This window comes from Lycium ferocissimum, chromosome 10 (assembly GCF_029784015.1).
Source record: "Lycium ferocissimum isolate CSIRO_LF1 chromosome 10, AGI_CSIRO_Lferr_CH_V1, whole genome shotgun sequence".
NCBI lineage: Eukaryota > Viridiplantae > Streptophyta > Magnoliopsida > Solanales > Solanaceae > Lycium > Lycium ferocissimum.
In genome coordinates this window covers 27386650-27407351 of record NC_081351.1, presented here as the reverse complement: position 1 = coordinate 27407351, position 20702 = coordinate 27386650, and the positions used below count along the sequence as shown (strand labels likewise).

The following is a 20702-nucleotide window of genomic DNA, read 5'->3' as shown; positions in this document are numbered from 1 at the left end:
ATCATATTATAACTTGTCTGGTAAATTATATGGATATACCCCCTATGAACGTACTTGAAAATTTAACTGTAGAGGCACACTAATGAAGGCTTCGAAACAAAGCCAAATTCACCTCGTTAGGCTGTTAAAATTATTGAACAAATTAATTTCAATTATTATGCGCGAACATTGTAAGTGTTTTTATCTAAAACTACCTATAAATAACCATTGATATTAACTAGAATCAGTTATCTAAAATATCAAAATATATAATTTCTTTTAATTAGAGCTTGAACAACTAATTGCATGTTTGAGATGACAAAATAAAGTAAAGTAGCCAAGACTCGAGGGTGGGGACAAGGGGTGAAGTCAAAAGCAAGGAAAAAGCTCCAAATAAAAGTGTGGTTGAGACTGACATTGAAGAAACTCAAATATTTTTAAAGAAAGAGTTTAAATTATATATTTGTTTGCGTGGATATATTATACACAACTACGATATTTTACATGTTGCGGTAGATAATCTACCTTGTTTTCAAAATGACAATATTATATCTTAAGAAGGCTTATGATCAAATGTTTCAACTCAGCTCAGATCATCCTTGGATGCTAGCGATCCTTTTACCGAAGAACTCTTCAAAGAGGACACTGACTTTCTATCTTTGAAGGGTTTCTCCACAGACCAGAGGGTTAAGGCTCTCACCTTCTTTTCAAATCAAAGAAAGAAGAGCTCATGCCAAATGAACATCCGATTTTTTTCAGGGGGAAGAGAAGAGCTCTAGGTCAAGCCTCTTATTCTATGACGTGATACTACGCACAATTATTTTTTACATATATAACAATTAAAAAAAATAGGGAAATAAAAAGGTCTTGCATGAAGAATTAAGCATATGCATTTACCTTTTGGTGGTCAAGCATCGCAGTTGTCCACAAAGAGTGTAATTGAAGTATTATTTCCATCAATTTAAGAATATTCTTTATCTTTTCTTTTTTCTGCTGTACGTATCGCTTTATAGAGGGTTAAACAATATACTTTGCATTATCCATTATGGTTTAGTTTTCATATACTTTGCACATTATCCACTTATCCCAATTCTATTTCTCCAATCCATCTGTGGACCCAGATAGCAATATTATTAGAAGAAAAAAAAGGCAATTTTCCTAGTAATAAAAAAGGCAATTTTCCTAGTAATTGTGACGTAAAAATAAGCAAAATCCAAAAGAATTGTAGTCCATCCTTCCAGAAATGTACTCCTTTATTAATACCAAGTTGTTATATTTTTTTCATTTCGAATCTTGAGTGTTTAAAATTATGTCCACAAGTTTTAGTAATTAAACATAATGAATTATCGACATCTAAGTTTACTCCAAAAATCAATTAAATTTAGGGATAATTTCCATAATGACAACAAAGATTGCTCTTGAAAATTTTCACATAATTAATCAGGAATCAGGATTATATAGAATTGGAAGGTTTAACCGAACACAATGACGAAGACAACACTAAAATTTAAACTTAAGATGTTACATTTTGTATTGAGATATTTTATCACGTTTCAAACTTAATACTATTTCGGTACAATTTGCAAGTACTAGTTTAGCCATGAAAATCAAGAAAAATATTGAATTACCAATTTGACGGTCTCACTTGAAATTCTAATTTTTAGTCTCAATACAAACATAAATTCAAATTTCACTTTAATAAGTTATCATTTTATACCAGCAAGAGATCTGATAGAGTGATAAGTACTTCTTCATACTTAACTAGAAATCTCGGGTAACACTTTATTCTAATGTGGGACTTCCCCGTGCGAACCCGAATTTCGTTGGGTTTTTGAAGGAAAAAAAATTGAAAAACTTTTTTTTTAAATATTTGTATTAAGGAACTCAAACAAATCCAATTTAAATATAAAGTCAATAAAACGGTATGAGAAAAATCCAAAACGACATAATCTAAGGAACCCTGTTTTTCTCTCTCTCTCACACACACGCCGACATCGCAACGGTTCGCCGGAATATTAAATAACTCCGTTAAGTGGCCTGCTTTGCTTCTACTGCTCTTAAATAACGGTTAATTAACAGCCGTTTGATAATCAGTTTACTGGTGATTTGGATTGATTAGCAGAAGGTATTATTGATAAGTTTCGGCTCATAGTCATTTACTAGTTTAACTGAAATATTTTTAATTTTACCGTTTCTTGAATCCTCATATTTTGTCTTTTCGTTTTTAGATAACTTTTCAAAGATATTTAGTGTTTGTTTGACAATGTTTTGATCTCAACTTTTTGGGGTTTTTTATCCAGTTTGTTTGACATATTTTGTCTTTTACTATGTTATTAGATATTTAGTATTTGTTTGACATTGTTTAAATTTCAACCTTTTTTTGGGTTTTTTATCTTACTATAAACGTTAAATAATGAGAAATAAAGAAGATTGGGATAGTATACATGTTGCATTTTTTTTTTTGATATTCATTTGCAATTAAGTTTACCATTTCTAGGATCTTCATATTTTGTCTTTTACTATGTTGTTAGATACTTTCGAAGATATTTAGTGTTTGTTTGACATTGTTTTAATTTCAACCTTTTTGGGGGTTTTGGGATTTTACTATAAACATTAAACAATGAGTAATAAAAAAGATGCAAGGCCAAAAAAAAAAAAAAAAAGAGAGGAATTTTGTGCATTTTGGATAGTATACTATGTTGCATTTTCAGGTCATTTGCAATTTTGATATTCATTTTTATACAACAAAAACAACTGCAGCTCAATTTTTAAGTTAATTGGGTAGGCTATATGAATCGTCTACATCACTGAATTTTGTTAATAGCAGAGATTGGTTAACCAGTGCTGCCTTTTTTTTTTTTCTGTGTCAGGAATTCAAGATGATTGGATCTTTTATCACCAGAGGGCTTGTGTAAATTTTCGACTACCCTTATTAAGCTTTTTAAAGACTAGTAGTAATCCTGGATTTTCTATTCCTTGAGTTGCTAAAGCTGTGATCTTTGGTGTTCCTAATGCAGGATGGTTTTTGGTTATGCTTATCCAGCTTATGAATGCTTCAAAACTGTGGAAATGAACAAACCTGATATTCAGGAACTTCGCTTTTGGTGCCAATATTGGTATCTTTGCTACATTTATTGTTTAGACCTCAATTTGTCTTGTTGTGGATCTCGGTTCTAACTACCGCCTTCCTTCAGGATCTTAATTGCTATGATGACAGTTTGTGAGAGGTTTGGTGATGCTTTTATTTCATGGTAATCATAACGAACTTGTCCGTTTATATCGTTTTTATGTTATTCCTACTTTTTATATTTTGAAAATTTGTGTTGGTATTAATTTTCTCTTAATTTGTGTTCTTTTTAAGGGTTCCAATGTACAGTGAAGCTAAGTTAGCATTCATCATTTACTTGTGGTGCCCCAAAACTAAGGTATTCATATGTATATTTTCCTTATTGGAATTGGAAAACAAATATTTAGTCCTTGACTGGTTTCAGTTTCATATTAATCTAATTGCTTCTTCATCTTATTATAAAATTACTGCAGGGAACTACATATGTCTACGATGCCTTTTTTAGACCCGTGATTTTAAGGCATGAACCTGAGATTGATAAAAATTTGTTGGAGTTGAGGATCAGAGCAGGAGATATGTTCTTTTTATACTGGCAGAAAGCTGCTAGCTATGGTCAGACAAGGGTTTTTGATGTTTTGCAGTATATTGCTTCACAGTCAAATCCACCTCCACCCACTCAGGTTTTCATTAAGACGTGTTTCAGAGTTTATATGCAAGCTCAATCATTTTCAGCATTTCAGAAGTGCTTTTTACTAAGTGATAGTCTTAGCTGTTTCACATCTGAAGATCTTATTCGTATTAGTTTTGGCGTGCTTATGAGTCCATAAATCTGTGTTGTGATGCAACTCCGGAAAATCCTTCTCTAACTGTCCATGCCGCATAATTTGAAGGTTAAGGAGTGATGATTCATCAGAACCTAAATATACATTTATAACACATACTTGTGAAACGTTGGGGTTTCATAGATAGGATGCATCTTTTTAGCCTAAGCATCTGATCTTCTTATCATCTTCTTTATCTCTGGGCAAGCAGGCCCCCTGTTGAATTAGTTTGTAAAGCTAGTTCCAACTTGTTTTTTCGACTGTGTATTACTGCATTCATGGCTTAATTTGCCAATTAGATTGGTTATTTCAAGGTATGGCCCAGGGAGGAGGGGGGCAGAGGTTGGAGGTTCACTTGTAGATAATAGACAGATTACAGAAAATATGAACCGTTGCATTTTTTTGGTGCTTTGCTGAGTGGATTTGTTTGTGTTTATCATTCTAATTAGGATATGCTAATTAATGTTCCAGTCAGGTTGTTAATGTTAGCTGGAGCTTGGAATATATAGGGGTTAGAATCTAAAGGGGAAAGTTTGTTGCTGGTGACCCGGTGTGTATTTGTCATGCTTGTTGTTGACTTTATGACTTCCCCAACTAGAGTCACCTATACAAAATTGCGCACAAACGTTTTATGTGGCTTCACGTGTAGATAATAGCCAGTTTACAGATAATATAAACCGTAGCAGTGCTTTGCTTAGTGGATAATATAAACAGTATTTTTTGGCTAAAAGGTGAACCACCATTCATGCTTCCCTTTTCCCTCTAATAATAGTCAAGAATTATGCTCCTCCCTTTTTCACTTATCAAAAAGAAAGAAATTATTAATCACGATAATTATGGACAAGAACTAAAACCTAGTACAAGAGCTTTTGGTGTTCAATTGCAATGTTGAGTGGTATTTATTGATTAGCTGTAAGACTGTGGGAGCTGAATTTAGTCCCAGTTTCAAAATATCAATTTGAGCTGTCTTTCAAAATTGCAGCCACAAAGGCAAAGCAGTAGAGGTCGTCAACCCACAGCAACACTAAATCGCAGATCATCTGCTCCAAGACAGGAACAAGCATCCCCTGCTTCTGAATCCTCAAGCGAGGATGAAGCAGATACAACAGAAGAGGCGGAATCCTCCAAAGGTCCTCCACCGGCTTCCACTGCAGCTGCAAACGCACAAAAAGCAACTCCATCCAAATCGCTGGTCTCCACTGCATCTGCTTTTCTGAACACACAAAAAGCATCTCCATCCAAAGCCCTTGCTGAAACCACGGAATCTTCGACATCTGTTGATACTCGAGCGATGGAGATTGATTCAGTGCCTTCCTCAGCCAATGAAAGTGTTAACGCTCCTGCTGAGAAAACCTTGGAGGAAGCAGCCCCAGTTACACGAGCCAGATCAAGAAAGGCAAGGACCACAAACAACCCTTGATATGTTAGTTTGAATATGTGGTTTATATTTGCTGTGAAAAAGGATTCATCCTAGGCTAGTGAGTTCAATGTAACATTTGGCATATCTTAGTTCATTCATTACTTGAAGTTGTCCATGATTTTTGAGCATGGCTTGAATAATATGAGGGTGGAGTGGATAGGAATGCCAGATGCAATTACCATTCATTATTAGATATCCAAATTAAAGTTCTTACGTTTGTGCTCGGTGATTGGGGAATAAACTCATGATTACTTGTGCTAAGATGGGACTAGCTTTTAGGTGCTGCCGCGTAGGAAAATGGTCATGAACCTATGGAGCCAGAGTTATCTTAGAGGATCTTTGTACATATAAACATCTGGTTCTTGGGATGACTTCTTGATGTACTGAATGGTAATTGACATGGGACTGAGCATCTATAATTGTATCTCTTCACCTTTTCCCTCTTCTTCTCTGTTTGCACATGCTGTTCGTAATTTAGTTTATCACTATTTTCTCATGTGTCTGCATGCGCAATCCGATAAAGGGGAAATTTTCTTGAATATGAGTCATTGAAAACAAAACTGATTCCTATAACGATTTTACTCTTTTTTTATTTTTTTTAGAAACCACTGATTATCCAGTTCGTTAGGGAGCGTTTTCTTGGAGAGACAATAGGGTTGTATCTTTCTTTTTATCACTTTTTTATTTTATTCTTGCACTGGGAAAGACTAAAACGGTGTAGTTTATAAATTTTCAAAAGCAAAGCTGCTTACGGCTGCCAGGAAATTAAATTCCATATCCTGGAGCGTATTTTTCCAAATTATAAAATTTTCATCAAGAATTTCATTTGCTCGAACTTCGGCACATTGGTTCGCCTCATTCCAGATGTGTTTTCCATCACTTTTACATGTGTCAAAAAGTAGTAGATCGTCTGCACAAAAATTCCTTCAAATCGCCCTTTGAATTCCGGATGCCATCACTATAGAAACCAGTATAATTCCTCAAGTGAGGTCTAGGGAGAGTAGGATGTAAGTAGAAGGTATGCAGGTAGAGAGGTTTCCGATAAACCCTCGGCTCAAAAGAAAAGTTTTCGAAGCAGGGTTGTAAGAAAAATATTACAGCAAAATAGCAATAGATAAAACAACAACGACAACAACCCAGTGAAATTCCACAACGTGGGGTCTGAGGAGGGTAGAGTGTATAGGGAGGGTAAAGTGTATGCAGATCTTACTCCTACCAAGGTAGAATGACTGTTTCCAAAAGACCCTCGGCTCAAAGCAATAAACAAAACAAATGAAGTAATAAATAGTAATACACATTGAAGAATAAAAAACTAGGCGGGTATGAGGCTAGCCCCGGATGCCATTACTGTAGGCAAAAACTTATTTGAAAGGGCAAGTCTGAGAAAAAAAGCGTTGACGTAATACCACTCTCTAAGCTCGTTTATTGAAAACGGAAGAAATGTACATGTAAAATGCTATAGCTCATTCACAGTAACCAGAATCGCCAGATATATAAGATTCAGAAGTTTTGTAAATATAACAGTTCACTTCAATAAATTTAAATTTTTCGCCTTAAGCAACAATGAAATAACTGCCAACCAAAATTGTTCAATGAACTGATATTTAAGCTTAGTCCCAAGTCCCAACATTGGTTAATCTTAAGACTGGTATTTCTGTGAACCATACTGATATAAATCAGCATAATTATGAGCCAAGTTGCAGGGTTTTCCCTGAAACCCAGTTATTTGCTACTATAATCTGGCTAGAGGTAGGTGAAGGTTTTTTTGCTTTTTAAAGATATGTACATGTCTCTTAGAAGCCTTATTTCTGTGTATCTTCTGGAATCCATCTATGGAGTTGTTAACCAGGCCACTCCATTTTTAAGATTATTCAATGCCCCATAGATCAGTAGCGCTGACCTCCTCCTCCGAGCGCAACCAGTAATCATCATCTATCTGCAGTTTATGGTAAGAGCATGTTGTGGGTTAAAATTAGTGTTTTTTAAAAGCGAAAACATATTTGAATTTAGCACCATAGTACTAATATTGCAATCAAAACAACTATTGTCAGCATCCAATGTACAAGAAGTGACCGTTTATCCAACTCCTTGACAAGTTGAGATTCAAAAAGGGACTGTTTATTGTTTGGATTACTTTGCCTGTTAATATTTGAAGTCCATGACTCATACCCCATGAAGAGATATCCCTTTGCGTCAAATTACTTTGTCACTTAAAACGACACGGCAGATAGTGTTTTTATCACACTGATTCATATACATTTAAGTAAGAGCTACCAATAAATCGGAAGAGAAGGAGAGGCGTTCAGTCATATACTTACACTGTTATGAGAAGGTACTATTTTGTGAACACCCGAGAGCTTTGAGGCCGTCGAATTTAAAGAGCAAGGACGTACTGGGGATAGGTAAGCATCATCCATCTTTTCCAATTCATCCAAGGGCTTCTCATGTTTTCTGGATATGTCCTCATGCTGCCTAGCCTGTTTGCTGCATTGTCGATAATAATGTCACTCAATGAGGTCCTGAAGTTCTTTTTTTTTTTTTTTCCTTGTACAGTAGAAAATCCCTTTCATTTTAAGGGAAGACCACTGCAAAGAGAATTAGTGAACCTGCCAAGCTATACATACATTAACAGTTGTGGAGAGAAGCCTGTAACGTAGTGAGATACCTCAAGAGAAACAAATCTATCGGCCCGGTTGTGCTTCTAAGAACAAGCCTATACTGCCTATACTGCCTCTCTGAGAAATCCAGCTCCTATTAACAAAAATAAGGGATCAGAGTCTAGCATATTGTCTGTAATTCTCAATGTTGCCAAAACCAGGTGACTCACCTCACATGGATCAGGAACTTCAATAGAACTAGCATATGGAGCTTTTATAGCAATAACAGTTTTATCCTGTGATAAATGCCACAGCCATTATAGAGAACTGAAACAGCATCACGAATCACAAATGTAAGATGGATGTTACATACCCTGAAATGAGGCAAGCTCATGATATCTTCCTCAGTCAGAAAGAGGCTCCTGAAGAGTCGAACCAGATGATTTTAAGAAATTGATCACATTTTCAGAGTAGAAAGAATTGCATCAGGAGAAAAAGGGCATACTTCTGGCAATTCATATCAGATTCCAGGGTCCTTATTTGCTCGAGTTTTTCCCTGTATTGAAAATTGCTTCACATTCATAAAGTAAAAAAAGATCTCAGAAACATTTTTCTCATTGATGACAAGATATTATCAAACCTTATGCAGTTATCAAGTCGGCAATCCTCTGCATTTAGATATTCAATTTCTCCCTGTCATTTCATTGAAAAGCTAGGTTCAGTTAAAGAATCAGAATGGATGAATATACAAAGTAACAGAACATCCTCCTCATTCCTACACTCAAAAGTTATTTACAAATAGTTAGGTGCAAGCAATTTCTGTTTCAGTCGTGTATTTTACGAGATTAATTGAGGCATACCGTTACATTGGTTGCTTCGTAACTCTAACTCAAAAGCTTCGTAAAATAGTATATTGCTTCTGTTTATATAACAGCCATCAAATGAAGCAATTTATACGCACCTTTAGTGTAGATACTTGATTATCCAGCCCTCGAGATCTGGGTGACCGAAACCCTCTGTCAAAGATAAATCCAGGAGTCATTACTATGTAAGGTCATTAAAAAACTGAACCAAATGCACAAGTGTATTACTTCCAACGTATACGACTCTTTGTAGTTTTCTCAATCAATCCAATTCCCTCAAGGACATTTGTGATGTCATAAATTCTCCTCTTTGCCACCTGTAGAACAAGAAAATAATTAAATTAGTATCGCATAAGAAGCTAAGGGAGCCAAATAAAGGAAAAAGAAGAACGAAGAATGTTTTCTACTAATCGTACAGATCCACATTCATAAAACCTTTATTAACATGTAACTTCTCCAGAAGATGACGCAGGGGAAAGTTTACCTCCAAAACATCTGCAGAATGGTTCAAATCAAGGGTTCCATCTTCAGCCTCCTGAAGCAAACTAATGAACTTCTTTGTCAACAAGCCTGCCAGAAAATGGCATATTTATTAGCAAATAACTCAAACATCAGCAAGAGCAGAAGCATCTGATCCTATAAATTACATTTACAAAAAGCAGCTTACCCAAAGAGTTGTCATACCGATAATTGCCACCTAAATTCAGGTTATCAAGTTGATCTGCTTTAGAAGAAAAAAGAAAGAAATTGATACATTAACAAACTTGGCCTACAAATCAATACATATCTAGTAATATACAGCCTCATTGTAGGACCTGCATTTGTTCCTTTAGCAGCTGATATGGCATCTCTAGAAGCCTTTCCTTTACTGGATTGTTTAGTACGTGCACTAGCAGCTGGTTTAAGGGGAGAATAGTTGGCTGCCAGAATCCTCTTACTAACTCCATATGCACAACTGCAATCCTTAGACTGTTCAGTTTCATTTTTCTGCTTCAAGCAATGAAAGAGCTCCATTAGTATGAAAGATATATAGGTTACACGGCTTAGTAGTATTATGCAATCTCAACTCGCCTCATGTTAGTACGATCTCAGAACTGGGAAATGATTAAAAAGGAATCAGCAGTAATATTTATTAGCAGAACAACATGTACAATCACCAGAAAAGTTCTAAGAAATCCTCATTATAAAGGATTAGATTACTTTAACTTGGAACGAATAGTGAATCCTATCATTCAACTGTATGACATTTACAAGAGGACGTTATAGGATTTGAGGTATTAAATTATGCAAACTAAGACAGCATCTCTATAATAAGAGATTAGAAGAAATTTCACTAATTAAGGTACATCCCAATAAAAATAACATGAATTATCACATGTACATAGATTGAGTCCGGAATTTTGTTTACTCATTTTAAATTGAGTATCTGTTTCCCTACCTTTTCCACTAGGATTGGAAGTCCTGTATTTTACATAGCCATACGATTGAGTCTCTTGGGTTTCCGAAATAGTGTAAAAAGAAGTGTTTTGAATCATTGCTATTTGACTCGGACCTGTTCTGAAAAAGTCAAGGTATTTCGAATTGTTTGTTGACACAAACAAAGTAAGGGAAACCTCCGAAATTATTTCAATAATGAACGTTGGACATATAGGAGTTCCCAATCGAATCTCTTTAGAAAGAAAATATTGTCTCATGGTAGTCTGCTCCAATCCCCTTACAGAACTATCGTTCCTAGGTTAGCCATGCAGTTCACATGTCTCTTGGGATTCACATGGCATCATCAAGTGATACAAGTCTTGGATAAGAATCTATAACGCACTAGAACGCTCTTGTTGACGGTCCTTTACTCCGACAACATCTAGGATTCCTCGAACAATCTGATATCTCACACCGGGTAAATCCTTAACCCTTCCCCAGACTTCCCTTTGTCTATTAATAGAAATAAAAATCATATCAACGTTTAAATTTTGAATAAAATTTTAAATTTCTTAAAATTGTGAAAGTTGTACAAAAATGAAGTATTAAGTGTGAAAAAATGAAGTATTAAGCATAGTAGTAGGTTTCATTATAAAAAAGAGGTATCATTGTTGTAGTAGTTTTCGTATAGCCTTTAAATATATAACTTTTTCAGAATAAAAATCAATGTCTACCGCACGTTGAAAAATTTTACTGCGATCTGTTCATATAATTCGTCGTTTTGACAAACTGAAATACTTGATGCTTAAGAAAAAGGCCTTAATGTTCTATAAGTAAAGTGTCAATTAAGTAGTTAAGTGAACGTTTAAGAGAGATAAATGGTAACTAAGACAAATATTTTGGTAAACAAGGCAACTAAATAATAAGTCTGCAGTGTAGTGGATAAATTTCCTGCTACAAAGCATCAGTGTCTCTCAACCAGAGAATCCAGGCTATTCAGGAAGAATCGCAACAATTTCCTAATCCTAACGAAGTAGTTCCTCCAGAATCCAATGAACAACAACGGAGGAAGTATGTTCAACAATGGAGATACACAAGTGTAAACGATAACTCTAAACTTGGATTGACAGAGTTAATTTGCATCTGTGTTGCTCGAGATAACATATAGGCAATTAAATAATTTAGATTCGCGAAACAGTGTGGAAATCACGTTATTTATATATAGGAGAAAGCGATGAAGACACAATACTCACCGGAGCAAAAAAGAATGTAGAAGAGGCAATTAATTGTAAGCATAGGAAGATAAAGTTTAGCAAAGAAGGAGAAATCCTTCTTCTCATCTTTCTAAGCTTCAATTGACAGAGTTACTCTATACCTATGTTGATCGAGATAACAGATACGCAATTAAATAACTATGATTCGCGCAACAGTACAATACAATTTGGAAATCATGTCATTTTAAAATAGGAGAAAAAGCGATGAAAACACAACACTACTCATCGGAGCAAAACCGAATGTAGAACAGGTAATTAAGTGTAAGCATAGGAAGATAAAGTGTTGTTTTTTTTTTTTAAAAAAAAAAAAAAGAAGAAGAAATCCTTCATCTCGTATCTCTAAGCTTCGATTGATAGAGTTAACTCTGTATCTATGTTGATCGAGATAACAGATACACAATCAAATAGCTAAGATTCGTGCAACAGTACAAAACAGTACGGAAATCACGTAATTTAGAAGAAAAAAAGGAGAAAGCGATGAAAGCACAGTACTACTCATCCGAGCAAAAACCAATGTAGAAGAGATAAAGTTTCCCAAAAAAAAAAAAAAAAAAGGAGAAATACTTCATCTGATATTTCTAAGCTTGGATTGACAAAATTACTTTGCATCAATGCTGATCGAGATAACAGATACACATTAAAATAACAAAGATTCACTCAACAGTACAAAACAGTACGGCAATCACGGAACTTAAAAAATAAGAGAAAAAAGCGATGAAAACACAATACTACTCGTCATCGGAGCAAAACCGAAATGTAGAAGAAGCAATTAAGTGAAAACATCGGAAGATAAAGTAATTGACAGAGTAACTCTGTATCAATGTTGATCGAAATAAAAGATACACAACTAAGATCCGCTCAAACAGTACAAAAAACAGTACGGAAATCACGTAATTCAAAAGCGATGAGAACACAATACAACTAACTCACCGGAGAAAAAACGAATGTAGAAGAGGGACACGGATTGCCGGAAACGGAGATATTAGAGAACAAAGGCCGACGGCTCCGATAAGGTGAGCTGGCAGCAGCAGCAACAATAGCTGAAGGCGAAGAAGAAGAAGACTTCACTATATGAAGTGGATTTGCTAATGATAAGTTAAGATCCAGGTCTTCACTGGCAGTAGTAGTAGACATAATGGGAACCAAAATTAACGTATTTGTTTGCAAGAGGGAAAGAAAAAAGAGGGCTGCCACAAAACAGCGGGAATGAATAGGAATGGAGGGCGTTGGGGAGGCGCTGAGTTTTGATTCGAATGAGAGAGGGCCTACCTCCGCGCCCACTTTTTATCAATATTTTGGTAAAATTATTGTGGCCCAGCGCTACTAATATGGGCCCATACCTTTATATAGTTGGGTGTAGAGGACGATAATAAACAAAGCTAGATCTCAAGGATCTTAACAATTTTAACCTACTTACTATTTCTTCCCTTCCGTTTTACTGATCAATGATCAGGGTTATTAAATATAATAATTGGTCTAAAATGTTTATCATTCTAAAAATTTAAGAGAGGAGTTAAACTTTTTTTTATTTACACTTATATGTTAATAAATGTAGAAAGAAGTTAGTGTGGTGAAAACAAGAGTATTAAATTGAGATGAAAGGAATTTAAGAAACTTTTCTTTTTGAAAAAGAAAGATTCGGGTTATTTTCTGTTGTAGGTTTTGTCGGACTGAAAATTCCTATATTTAATTTAGACGACAAGTTAATTCAGCAGGTATCTGCAAAACTTTGCACGTAATATCTTGGAAATTTTTATTTCCTAATTGGTAAGCTTTGTTGCAAAGGAATGTCACTATTTTCTTATTATTCATTCCAAAAAGAATATTAGTTTTCTAAATCTGACAACAATTTAACTTGAACACTCATATTTACCTTTAATGACATTCTTTTTGAAGTCACATAAGTATTATTACGTGCTCAATCAAATTATATCATACTATAAATTAAAGAAAAAATCGGATGAAACTTGTCCATGCCTCCAACAGTGTGGCATGAATCATGACTAGTGGATGATAAACTGACTATATTTGGTTTTTGAATTTCAAATACTGTGATCTAAAAACAAGGCGGCACTCCGCAATCTGCTCTTCATCATATTAAGTTGCTAATATCCCTGATCAAGTCGTGTTAGATTGAGGGAGTTGATGAAAATGATAATTCACAATTTGAATAGAAGAAAATAATCTAGTAAATATTACTTGCTTGTTACTTATAAATATCTTATATATTACGATAATTTATCATAAATGTGGCAAGTTTATTAGCTACGAGCCTACCATAACTCTCTTTATCCGAGCTTAGGACCAACGATATGAGCAAACTTACACATGCATAGATTTTTTTTTGCTTCAATTCTTTGCTCAGATAAGGACAGTGATATAAGGTAAGAGTTCAATGCCTTTATAACTTTCTTCAAATACTAAAGAGACTTGTCTTTTTAATTAAAAGAATTGGTTATTCAAGAATACATCGATGAATAAAAGTACAACATGAATTACCTTGTAGCTGGCCAGACAAAACGCAAGATAATCCTTACATCTATTCTAACAGACAATATTCTCAAAATTTTGAGGCAATGGCATTGCCAAGCGACATGTACAACCAAGCAGAGAGAGATACCAAATAATATCATTCTAGTTTGAGCAGGCAACGGGCTCGCTGCTAGATATTTTCGTGCCGCTTAGTATATAGCCACCAAAAGCACTCATCTGCATATGTGGATGGGTTCTTGATGGGAGTACCTGCATGTTTTCTAATTAGTAATTCAGGCATAATTAACAAGCTAGCAAGCAGAGGCAGATCTAGAGCGGGTTCAATAGGTTCAACTGAACCCATTGTTTTTGGTTTGATCATTAAGTACACATGCAAAAAGATTTATGCTTTTGTGTTTGTATTAGACTCATTTTAAACCCACTGACTTTAAACCCTAAATTCCGATAGCAAGTATAGCAATAGTTGTCACTTGTCAGTTAAAAAAATGTTTATGCATGTATCTGGAAACAACTTCAAGTGGAGCTATTATAAAATTTCTGTGATCTGCTTAACAGTCCCTGAAGAACGCAAGTAAGAATAAAGTTAAGGAATCATGTAAGTGGGCAGATCCCCTTTTTTGGGGTGGTTTGGGTTTAATTAAAACAAACCTGATATTCACGTAGCCAAGGTTCAGAAATTTGTAAGCCAATCGCCATTTTCTCAATCTGCAGGTTGTGCATACATGTAGCAAGAGGCTGCAATTAAAACAACGGATCAGTTCTTATCTTACTTCTCCAACAGAAGGGAGGGTACTATGACAAAGAGGGCGCTCCAATCATTGATCTAATAGAAGACACACACACACCCCCAAACTTATGGGAGAAAAGATACTATTTTTACAAATCTAGCAAAAATATTATAGTGGAATCCTTAATTTACATCAAAGCTTAAAATGTTTATTTGGAAGAGAAAAAGAAATAGAAGCAGAACATGCAACAAAGTATAAATTTTACATGAAGTTATTCTACCAAGATTGTTTTTTCTGATTGAAGATGTAATGGCAAAAAATTTCATAGCCTTTTCTGTTTGGATACCAACATAGAAAATCAACTGAGACATCATGACTCTAGATGAATGTGAGATCCTGCTGCAGAATCTCCTCTCAAACGCTTGTATCACTCAAATGGAAAATGAGAATGATACTTTTTTTTTTTTTTTGACAATGATAACATAAATGAGAATGATACTTTGGAAAATCTGTTCTAATTCTCACACTTATTTACACAGTTTTGGACGTTAAAGAGCAGATAAAAGGAAGTTGACTTACTACCATGATCACTACAGGGTGCCTAAATCCAACAACTTAAGGTTTTTACAATCAAACGCATTTATCTGAACTCAATTCGCAGAAAATTCTTCTTGACAAATAAAGAATGCAGAAATTGGGCTAATAAACAAGTGGATAAGAAAGGGCTTGGGTGTGTACAAAATATGAGCAGCAGCATGGCAGCTAAATAACATTATTAAGATTGGCAAGTTAAGAACAATTAAGAACAATACCTGAGCATACTGGTGATAAATTGCAAAAGGAGCTGAATATGATAAAAGAGGAAGCACGTCTTTAACAATGCCCCATGGGTCCTGTTCTGGAGCAGCAATTATTAGGCTGAAAAAATGAATTGGAAATAAGATAGAAGGCAGCAATATAATTTGGCAAAAGAGAGGGAATGAAAACCAGATTATATCCAAACCTGGAAAAACCATTTTCTTTCCACAACTTGATGGCCTCCACGGGTGCCTTCTGACCTGCTTTTACAGATTTACAAGGCTTGATTATTGGTGAAGGAACTTCCTCAGGTGTTATATCCATGCCACCGTCCTCAGCTGACACACCAACTTCTTCTAGACGGCCAGAATGAGTGGCAGGTAAGGTTTCTTCCTGCAAAAACATGTTTTAGAGAGAAGTTTAAAACACATCCACGAGCCCATTTAGAGAAGAAATAATTTATACCAAAAAAGGAACAACTTTGGTTATTACAACTTGATTTTACCTGATTCTCAGACACTGAATCTCCAGTTTGAAGTGAATTCAGGTCGGTCAGTGATGCATGCACAATTCTAGACCCACGGAAAAACAGCAAAATCATAGTTAGCACTACGCAATATACATAGACGATTTTTGGAAAATGAAACTATAAGCTATCCACTGAAATATACAGTTTTTTTCCTCGTTTGTACTATATACTAAGTACCCCTCAAAAATCAAAATCTTGTCGCATACTGTAAATGGGTTATTTTTCAAATTTAAATGCAAAGGAGTGTACCTTTTACATATCGCATCACTTAAATTAAACATCCTTGTGATATCGACAGGATATGGTGATGATCCACGATAAGTATTGCACACATAACCAGTACCTGCTAAGATCATTGTCATTAAAAGTCTATAAAGTCACCAACTTCGAATCAATTAACAGTATCTGACAATACCATAACATGTTCCGACATGGTTTCACAACTATGAAACATTAATGCCGTGTACATCAGGACAATTATAGGGTCAGTATCAGTAACAATAGCAATAATCCACAGACATGATACAGATTCGAGTAGTATAGGCTGCATAATCAAATTTAATGTGAATAAAGCAATGATCACAAATAGCCCCTTGATGTTCTTAATGTAATTAAAGTGAAGAACAAATAAACATACCGCCTAGTCGTTCCGCAATAGCACCAGTAAGAATACCACCGAGCATGTCCACTACAAGTACATCTGCATTTGCAGTAACATTTCCCAAGGAGAGCAGTAGAGATAGTGCATCCACTCGCATGAACCTGATGGAATCAAAAGAATATAAAATCAACCCCCATGTATCCAAAACCATGAATCATGCCATGCAAGATGAGCAAGCTTAGGGTTATTATGACTACAATGAACACGTGGACACATAATTATATTCTTCACTTGCATGAGCACTGCCATACCAACAGCAAATAACATCAAGGAGAATATATCAGATTTCAACATTTTCTGATTCTAAAATAAGCAATCAAGGCCTATCCTTCTTTTCCTTCAATCAAAAGAGAAATCACAACCAGAAAACAACAGATGAAGATATTTGATCAAAAGCAAGAGCAGATCATACTATTACCCAATTTTGTCAGGATGTTTCTTGAAGTAGGCCTCACAAATGCTGAAAAGAGCAAGATATACGTTAGAAATTGAAGAAAAGATCAAGGAACACAACGACTAGGGAGTTTGCAACTAGAAACCAAATGTAGCATTACGATTTTCTACAATTGACATCACCACTAATCGCTTGGGGGATTTCGAGTCCAGAAATTAAATGCAGAACTATCCTTTTATATCCTTGAAAGAACAAATAGTGCTTAGAAATTACTGCAGAACTACCATTATGTATGATTGAAACGAGGAAATCACCTGAATAAAAAAATTCATATAAAGTGAACCCAATCCACAACAGCCCTAAAATGCTTTACTTATCAAAAAAAATAAGAGGACGTACTCAGAATTCCACAGAAAAACTGAGTATTCCACATGAATGAAGTGGTATAATCCAGTTACAGCAAATTGACAGTTACTATAAGATCATTGCTCAACTAAGAAATACCGCCTTCTTCCACTTGAAGCGGTAGGGCTACATTCTGGAGTATATGAAGTAGTTCAATATTGGGAAGAAGTACGTCTAAATAGAGATCTCCAGAATAACAAAAATAAATTTAAAGCCAGGAGTCAACCTTCGTGCAAAGGGACGCCTCATTAGCACTCTAGGTGCATATTTCTTCTGTTTCTTAACTCTATACTTTTCCTGCAAACACTGAGAGTTCAGCATAATTTCTCAAATAAATAGTAATCAACACAAAAAATATCAAGCTCACTTGTGAAAATAGTGTCTTCTTCTCAAAAGTTGCACTGTTTGCAATGAGTGCTTCAACTATTTCATCCCCTTTTGCTCCCTGCCTACAACATAGTAAGATTAATACTTTTCTTCAGAAATGCTAAATGAAGACCTAAGAATCTTGCACTTTTTTCTTTTGCTTAAGAAACTCTTTTGTAACCAAAATTTCGTCCAACATATCGGAAGAAAATATAACATGTAAATTTAGAGAAATTCTAGATTCAGAAAACCTCCAATTTGTCTGTTAATATTTCAATGAAATTGGCCCAAACAGAGTGAAACGGAGGCAGAGGTTGCATACCACCATTCCAAACTAGTTTGTAGTTCCCAAACAGCCAAACCTAGAATCCTTCTATTAACTGAAAGTAGAAATTATCAACATCCACTAAATAAGGTCCTTCCTTCGCAGAGGAGGGGAAGAAAAGTATATGCAGTTACTAATTTACTTTTGACATACATCTGAAAACATAGCATCCTTAATATCTTGAAACTGACAACTAAAATTAAATAAAAATACCACATAAAACCCTGAACCTTTGACAAACTCTTACTTTCGCATCTCGTCTATATCTTCACTAGTGAGACTTTGAGCCGTGTTATTATCAACTAATGCACGGTTGTCTTTAGATCCATCCACGTCTTTTTCTTCAAGGTTGTTACCTGATAATGAAAATGCACAAAAACTACTATCAATTCCTCATAATTTGCTAATAATTGAAGAGAACAATCACATCGAAAGTAATACAAGATGCATAAACATATTTGGTTTGGTCTATCTTTGCAAACTAGCTTGGTCCATGATCCATATACCACCTCTATAACCTAATCCTTTTGTCCCTTTTCAGCTGGTTCTTTCTCCCAAAAGATTGGGGAGAATAAGCAAGAATATACTATAGTGAACAAAGAAAAGCAAAAAAGAAGACTAGTTCTGGTTTTACTGAAGAAGTTTGAGTGCATCATAGAAAGCAAGAGCTCATTCTTTGGCATTATTTGGAAACAAGGTATGTTCATTGTTCAATGTGGCAGGAAGGTTACAGGCAAAATATCATCAACTGCAGTATAAGTCCTGCATATAATTGTCCTTATTATCAAGTTAAAATTATGTCAACCATGCTTGCTCATCCGAGTCTATAAGAGTCTATGATGATGATGATCCATAATAGGAAAGAGAAGACATGTCTCTCTAAGAAAGCCAGGCAATATATTCTTTCAGATAGAGATTATGAATTCAGGGGCGAATTTACACTAGAACTTGTGGTGCACGTGAACCCATGGTCTCTCCGACAAATTAGATATTCTATGTACATATGTCCTAGAATTGATTTAATATTGCCTGCTGGCACCCATGGTCCAAAAGGCTGATTGGTTAACTTGGTTGAATGCTAAGTTATATTTATCTAAAGGAACAGGGATCAACAATTCCCACTTAATACAATCTCTTTTTTTCCCCTTTCATTAGTGGTGCACCCATATTCTAGAAATCCTATATCCCCCTCTGATTATGATTATATAACATTATGCATAATAGGGCGATTAGCTACTTCTAATACTAAGCACTCCCAGTTAATGACTACCGCCCAAATTGAGGAAGCTTATTAATACATTAAGGAGATTTCTCATACATAAAGAACAAAACAACACAATTCACAACAAATACAAAAGCTAAATCAGAAAGTTACCTTCAGCATTCGGAACAAAACGAGACAAAATGGTTCCTTCTTTTCCGGACTCCACTTGAAACAGAGACCCGAACGGACAACCAATCAAAGGCTGAAGAGAACATTTCTTATTCCCAATTTTTAATGTCCTGCATTAACAATTCAACTTCCCCGAATAAAAAAACACATTTATCCAGAAAAAACAGCAAATAAAGGGGAAATTTTCAAAAATATACAGCCCAACATAAAATATTACGCGAGATAGCCATATTTTCAGTTTATACAATATTAAATTATACCTTGGGGGGAAAGCATTATACCTAATGTATCAACCTTGCATAAAATTGTATAATAGTGTATAAAAGGTGTTTATAGACAAGTATAGGCTAAACCGGGTAACGAGCTCAAAATATGGGCTAAAGCATGTAAATATTTTCTCCCAGTAGACATAGAGCGTAATTTTCCCAAAAAAACTGCCTCTTTATGCACAAAAATCAATCAACTATACCTCAATTTCAAATTAGTTACAACTTACAATACACTATATGAATCCTTTATACAAAATTAAATACAGCAAACAGAAACTTTAACGGTAATTACTTACGAGGCAGCAGTAAGACGAGCAAAAACCAAACGGTCGCCATCATTGATGTCAAGCAATACATTGCAACCTTCATAAGTTAATCTACTCTTATCATTTTGACATTGATTTTGATTTGAATCTTCATCAACTGCTTTATTAATCGACATTATTGCTGTTTATTTCTGGTAAAAAATCAATCTTTAAGCTTTAAACGAAGCAGTTGAGAAGGAAGTTACACTTTAAGCTTCAGTTCTCTGTTAGTTTAAACCCTAGAACCCTAAAAGAGGGGTTTAAGTTTGGGATTTATAAAACAGGGATTGTAATTTGAACAAATGAATGTTTGGGTAATGAAGTGGTGCGTTCTCAAGGGGTTTAAGTTTGGGATTTATAAAACAGGGATTGTAATTTGAACAAATGAATGTTTGGGTAATGAAGCGGTATGTTCTCAAGGGGTTTAAGTTTGCAACTTGTGCCCTTTAAACTTAAGGTGTTTGGTAAAATCTCCTCAAACGTTTTTATAGTAGCAGATAACCCCCATGATCCATGAAGGTTGACTTTCAATTGACGTCAACCCGAATCTGGTCAATATCATACTATTAAGGGTCTACTCAATTCATGTTAGATCTAGA

The 20702-nt window shown here is 35.0% G+C and overlaps 3 protein-coding genes across 3 annotated transcripts; 1 reads left to right on the top strand and 2 right to left on the bottom strand.

The window, feature by feature from the left end:
• The first annotated feature begins 1905 nt into the window (after window positions 1-1905).
• Window positions 1906-5734, top strand: LOC132033134 (putative HVA22-like protein g). Its single transcript, XM_059423016.1, has 7 exons — window positions 1906-2104; window positions 2850-2890; window positions 2997-3095; window positions 3174-3230; window positions 3341-3404; window positions 3520-3726; window positions 4850-5734. The coding sequence occupies exons 2-7, from the start codon at window positions 2859-2861 to the stop codon at window positions 5285-5287; spliced, it is 897 nt and encodes a 298-aa protein (XP_059278999.1). The 5' UTR covers window positions 1906-2104; window positions 2850-2858; the 3' UTR covers window positions 5288-5734.
• A 1060-nt stretch (window positions 5735-6794) lies between these two features.
• LOC132033132 (transcription factor E2FC-like) lies at window positions 6795-12728 on the bottom strand. The gene is made up of 13 exons (XM_059423015.1): window positions 12368-12728; window positions 9563-9734; window positions 9415-9468; window positions 9232-9317; window positions 8976-9064; window positions 8846-8900; window positions 8525-8577; window positions 8390-8440; window positions 8258-8306; window positions 8115-8180; window positions 7953-8038; window positions 7606-7771; window positions 6795-7223 (listed from the first exon to the last, which is right to left on the bottom strand). The coding sequence occupies exons 1-13, from the start codon at window positions 12569-12571 to the stop codon at window positions 7155-7157; spliced, it is 1200 nt and encodes a 399-aa protein (XP_059278998.1). The 5' UTR covers window positions 12572-12728; the 3' UTR covers window positions 6795-7154.
• A 1117-nt stretch (window positions 12729-13845) lies between these two features.
• Window positions 13846-20372, bottom strand: LOC132033131 (uncharacterized). The gene is made up of 13 exons (XM_059423014.1): window positions 20095-20372; window positions 19512-19639; window positions 18384-18492; window positions 17813-17894; window positions 17672-17742; window positions 17065-17106; window positions 16623-16747; window positions 16235-16328; window positions 15962-16028; window positions 15662-15849; window positions 15471-15576; window positions 14579-14665; window positions 13846-14179 (listed from the first exon to the last, which is right to left on the bottom strand). Exons 1-13 carry the CDS (start codon window positions 20238-20240, stop codon window positions 14072-14074), a joined length of 1353 nt encoding a protein of 450 aa, XP_059278997.1. The 5' UTR covers window positions 20241-20372; the 3' UTR covers window positions 13846-14071.
• Between the last annotated feature and the right edge of the window lie 330 nt (window positions 20373-20702).

Bases quoted from the DNA above. Each gene is read 5' to 3' on its own strand.
- LOC132033134 (XM_059423016.1), top strand. From the start codon at position 2,859: ATGATTGGATCTTTTATCACCAGAGGGCTTGT. The intron at 3,096-3,173 runs GTATCTTTGCTA...GCCTTCCTTCAG, and splicing joins CGCTTTTGGTGCCAATATTG to GATCTTAATTGCTATGATGA. The intron at 3,727-4,849 runs GTTTTCATTAAG...TCAAAATTGCAG, and splicing joins ATCCACCTCCACCCACTCAG to CCACAAAGGCAAAGCAGTAG.
- LOC132033132 (XM_059423015.1), bottom strand. From the start codon at position 12,571: ATGTCTACTACTACTGCCAGTGAAGACCTGGATCTTAACTTATCATTA. The intron at 8,441-8,524 runs GTTTGATAATAT...TTTTCAATACAG, and splicing joins CGACTTGATAACTGCATAAG to GGAAAAACTCGAGCAAATAA. The intron at 8,181-8,257 runs GTATGTAACATC...CATTTATCACAG, and splicing joins TGAGCTTGCCTCATTTCAGG to GATAAAACTGTTATTGCTAT.
- LOC132033131 (XM_059423014.1), bottom strand. From the start codon at position 20,240: ATGTCGATTAATAAAGCAGTTGATGAAGATTCAAATCAAAATCAATGT. The intron at 15,850-15,961 runs GTAAAATCAAGT...ATGTTTTTGCAG, and splicing joins ATTCAGTGTCTGAGAATCAG to GAAGAAACCTTACCTGCCAC. The intron at 15,577-15,661 runs GTTTGGATATAA...TCATTTTTTCAG, and splicing joins AAAGAAAATGGTTTTTCCAG to CCTAATAATTGCTGCTCCAG.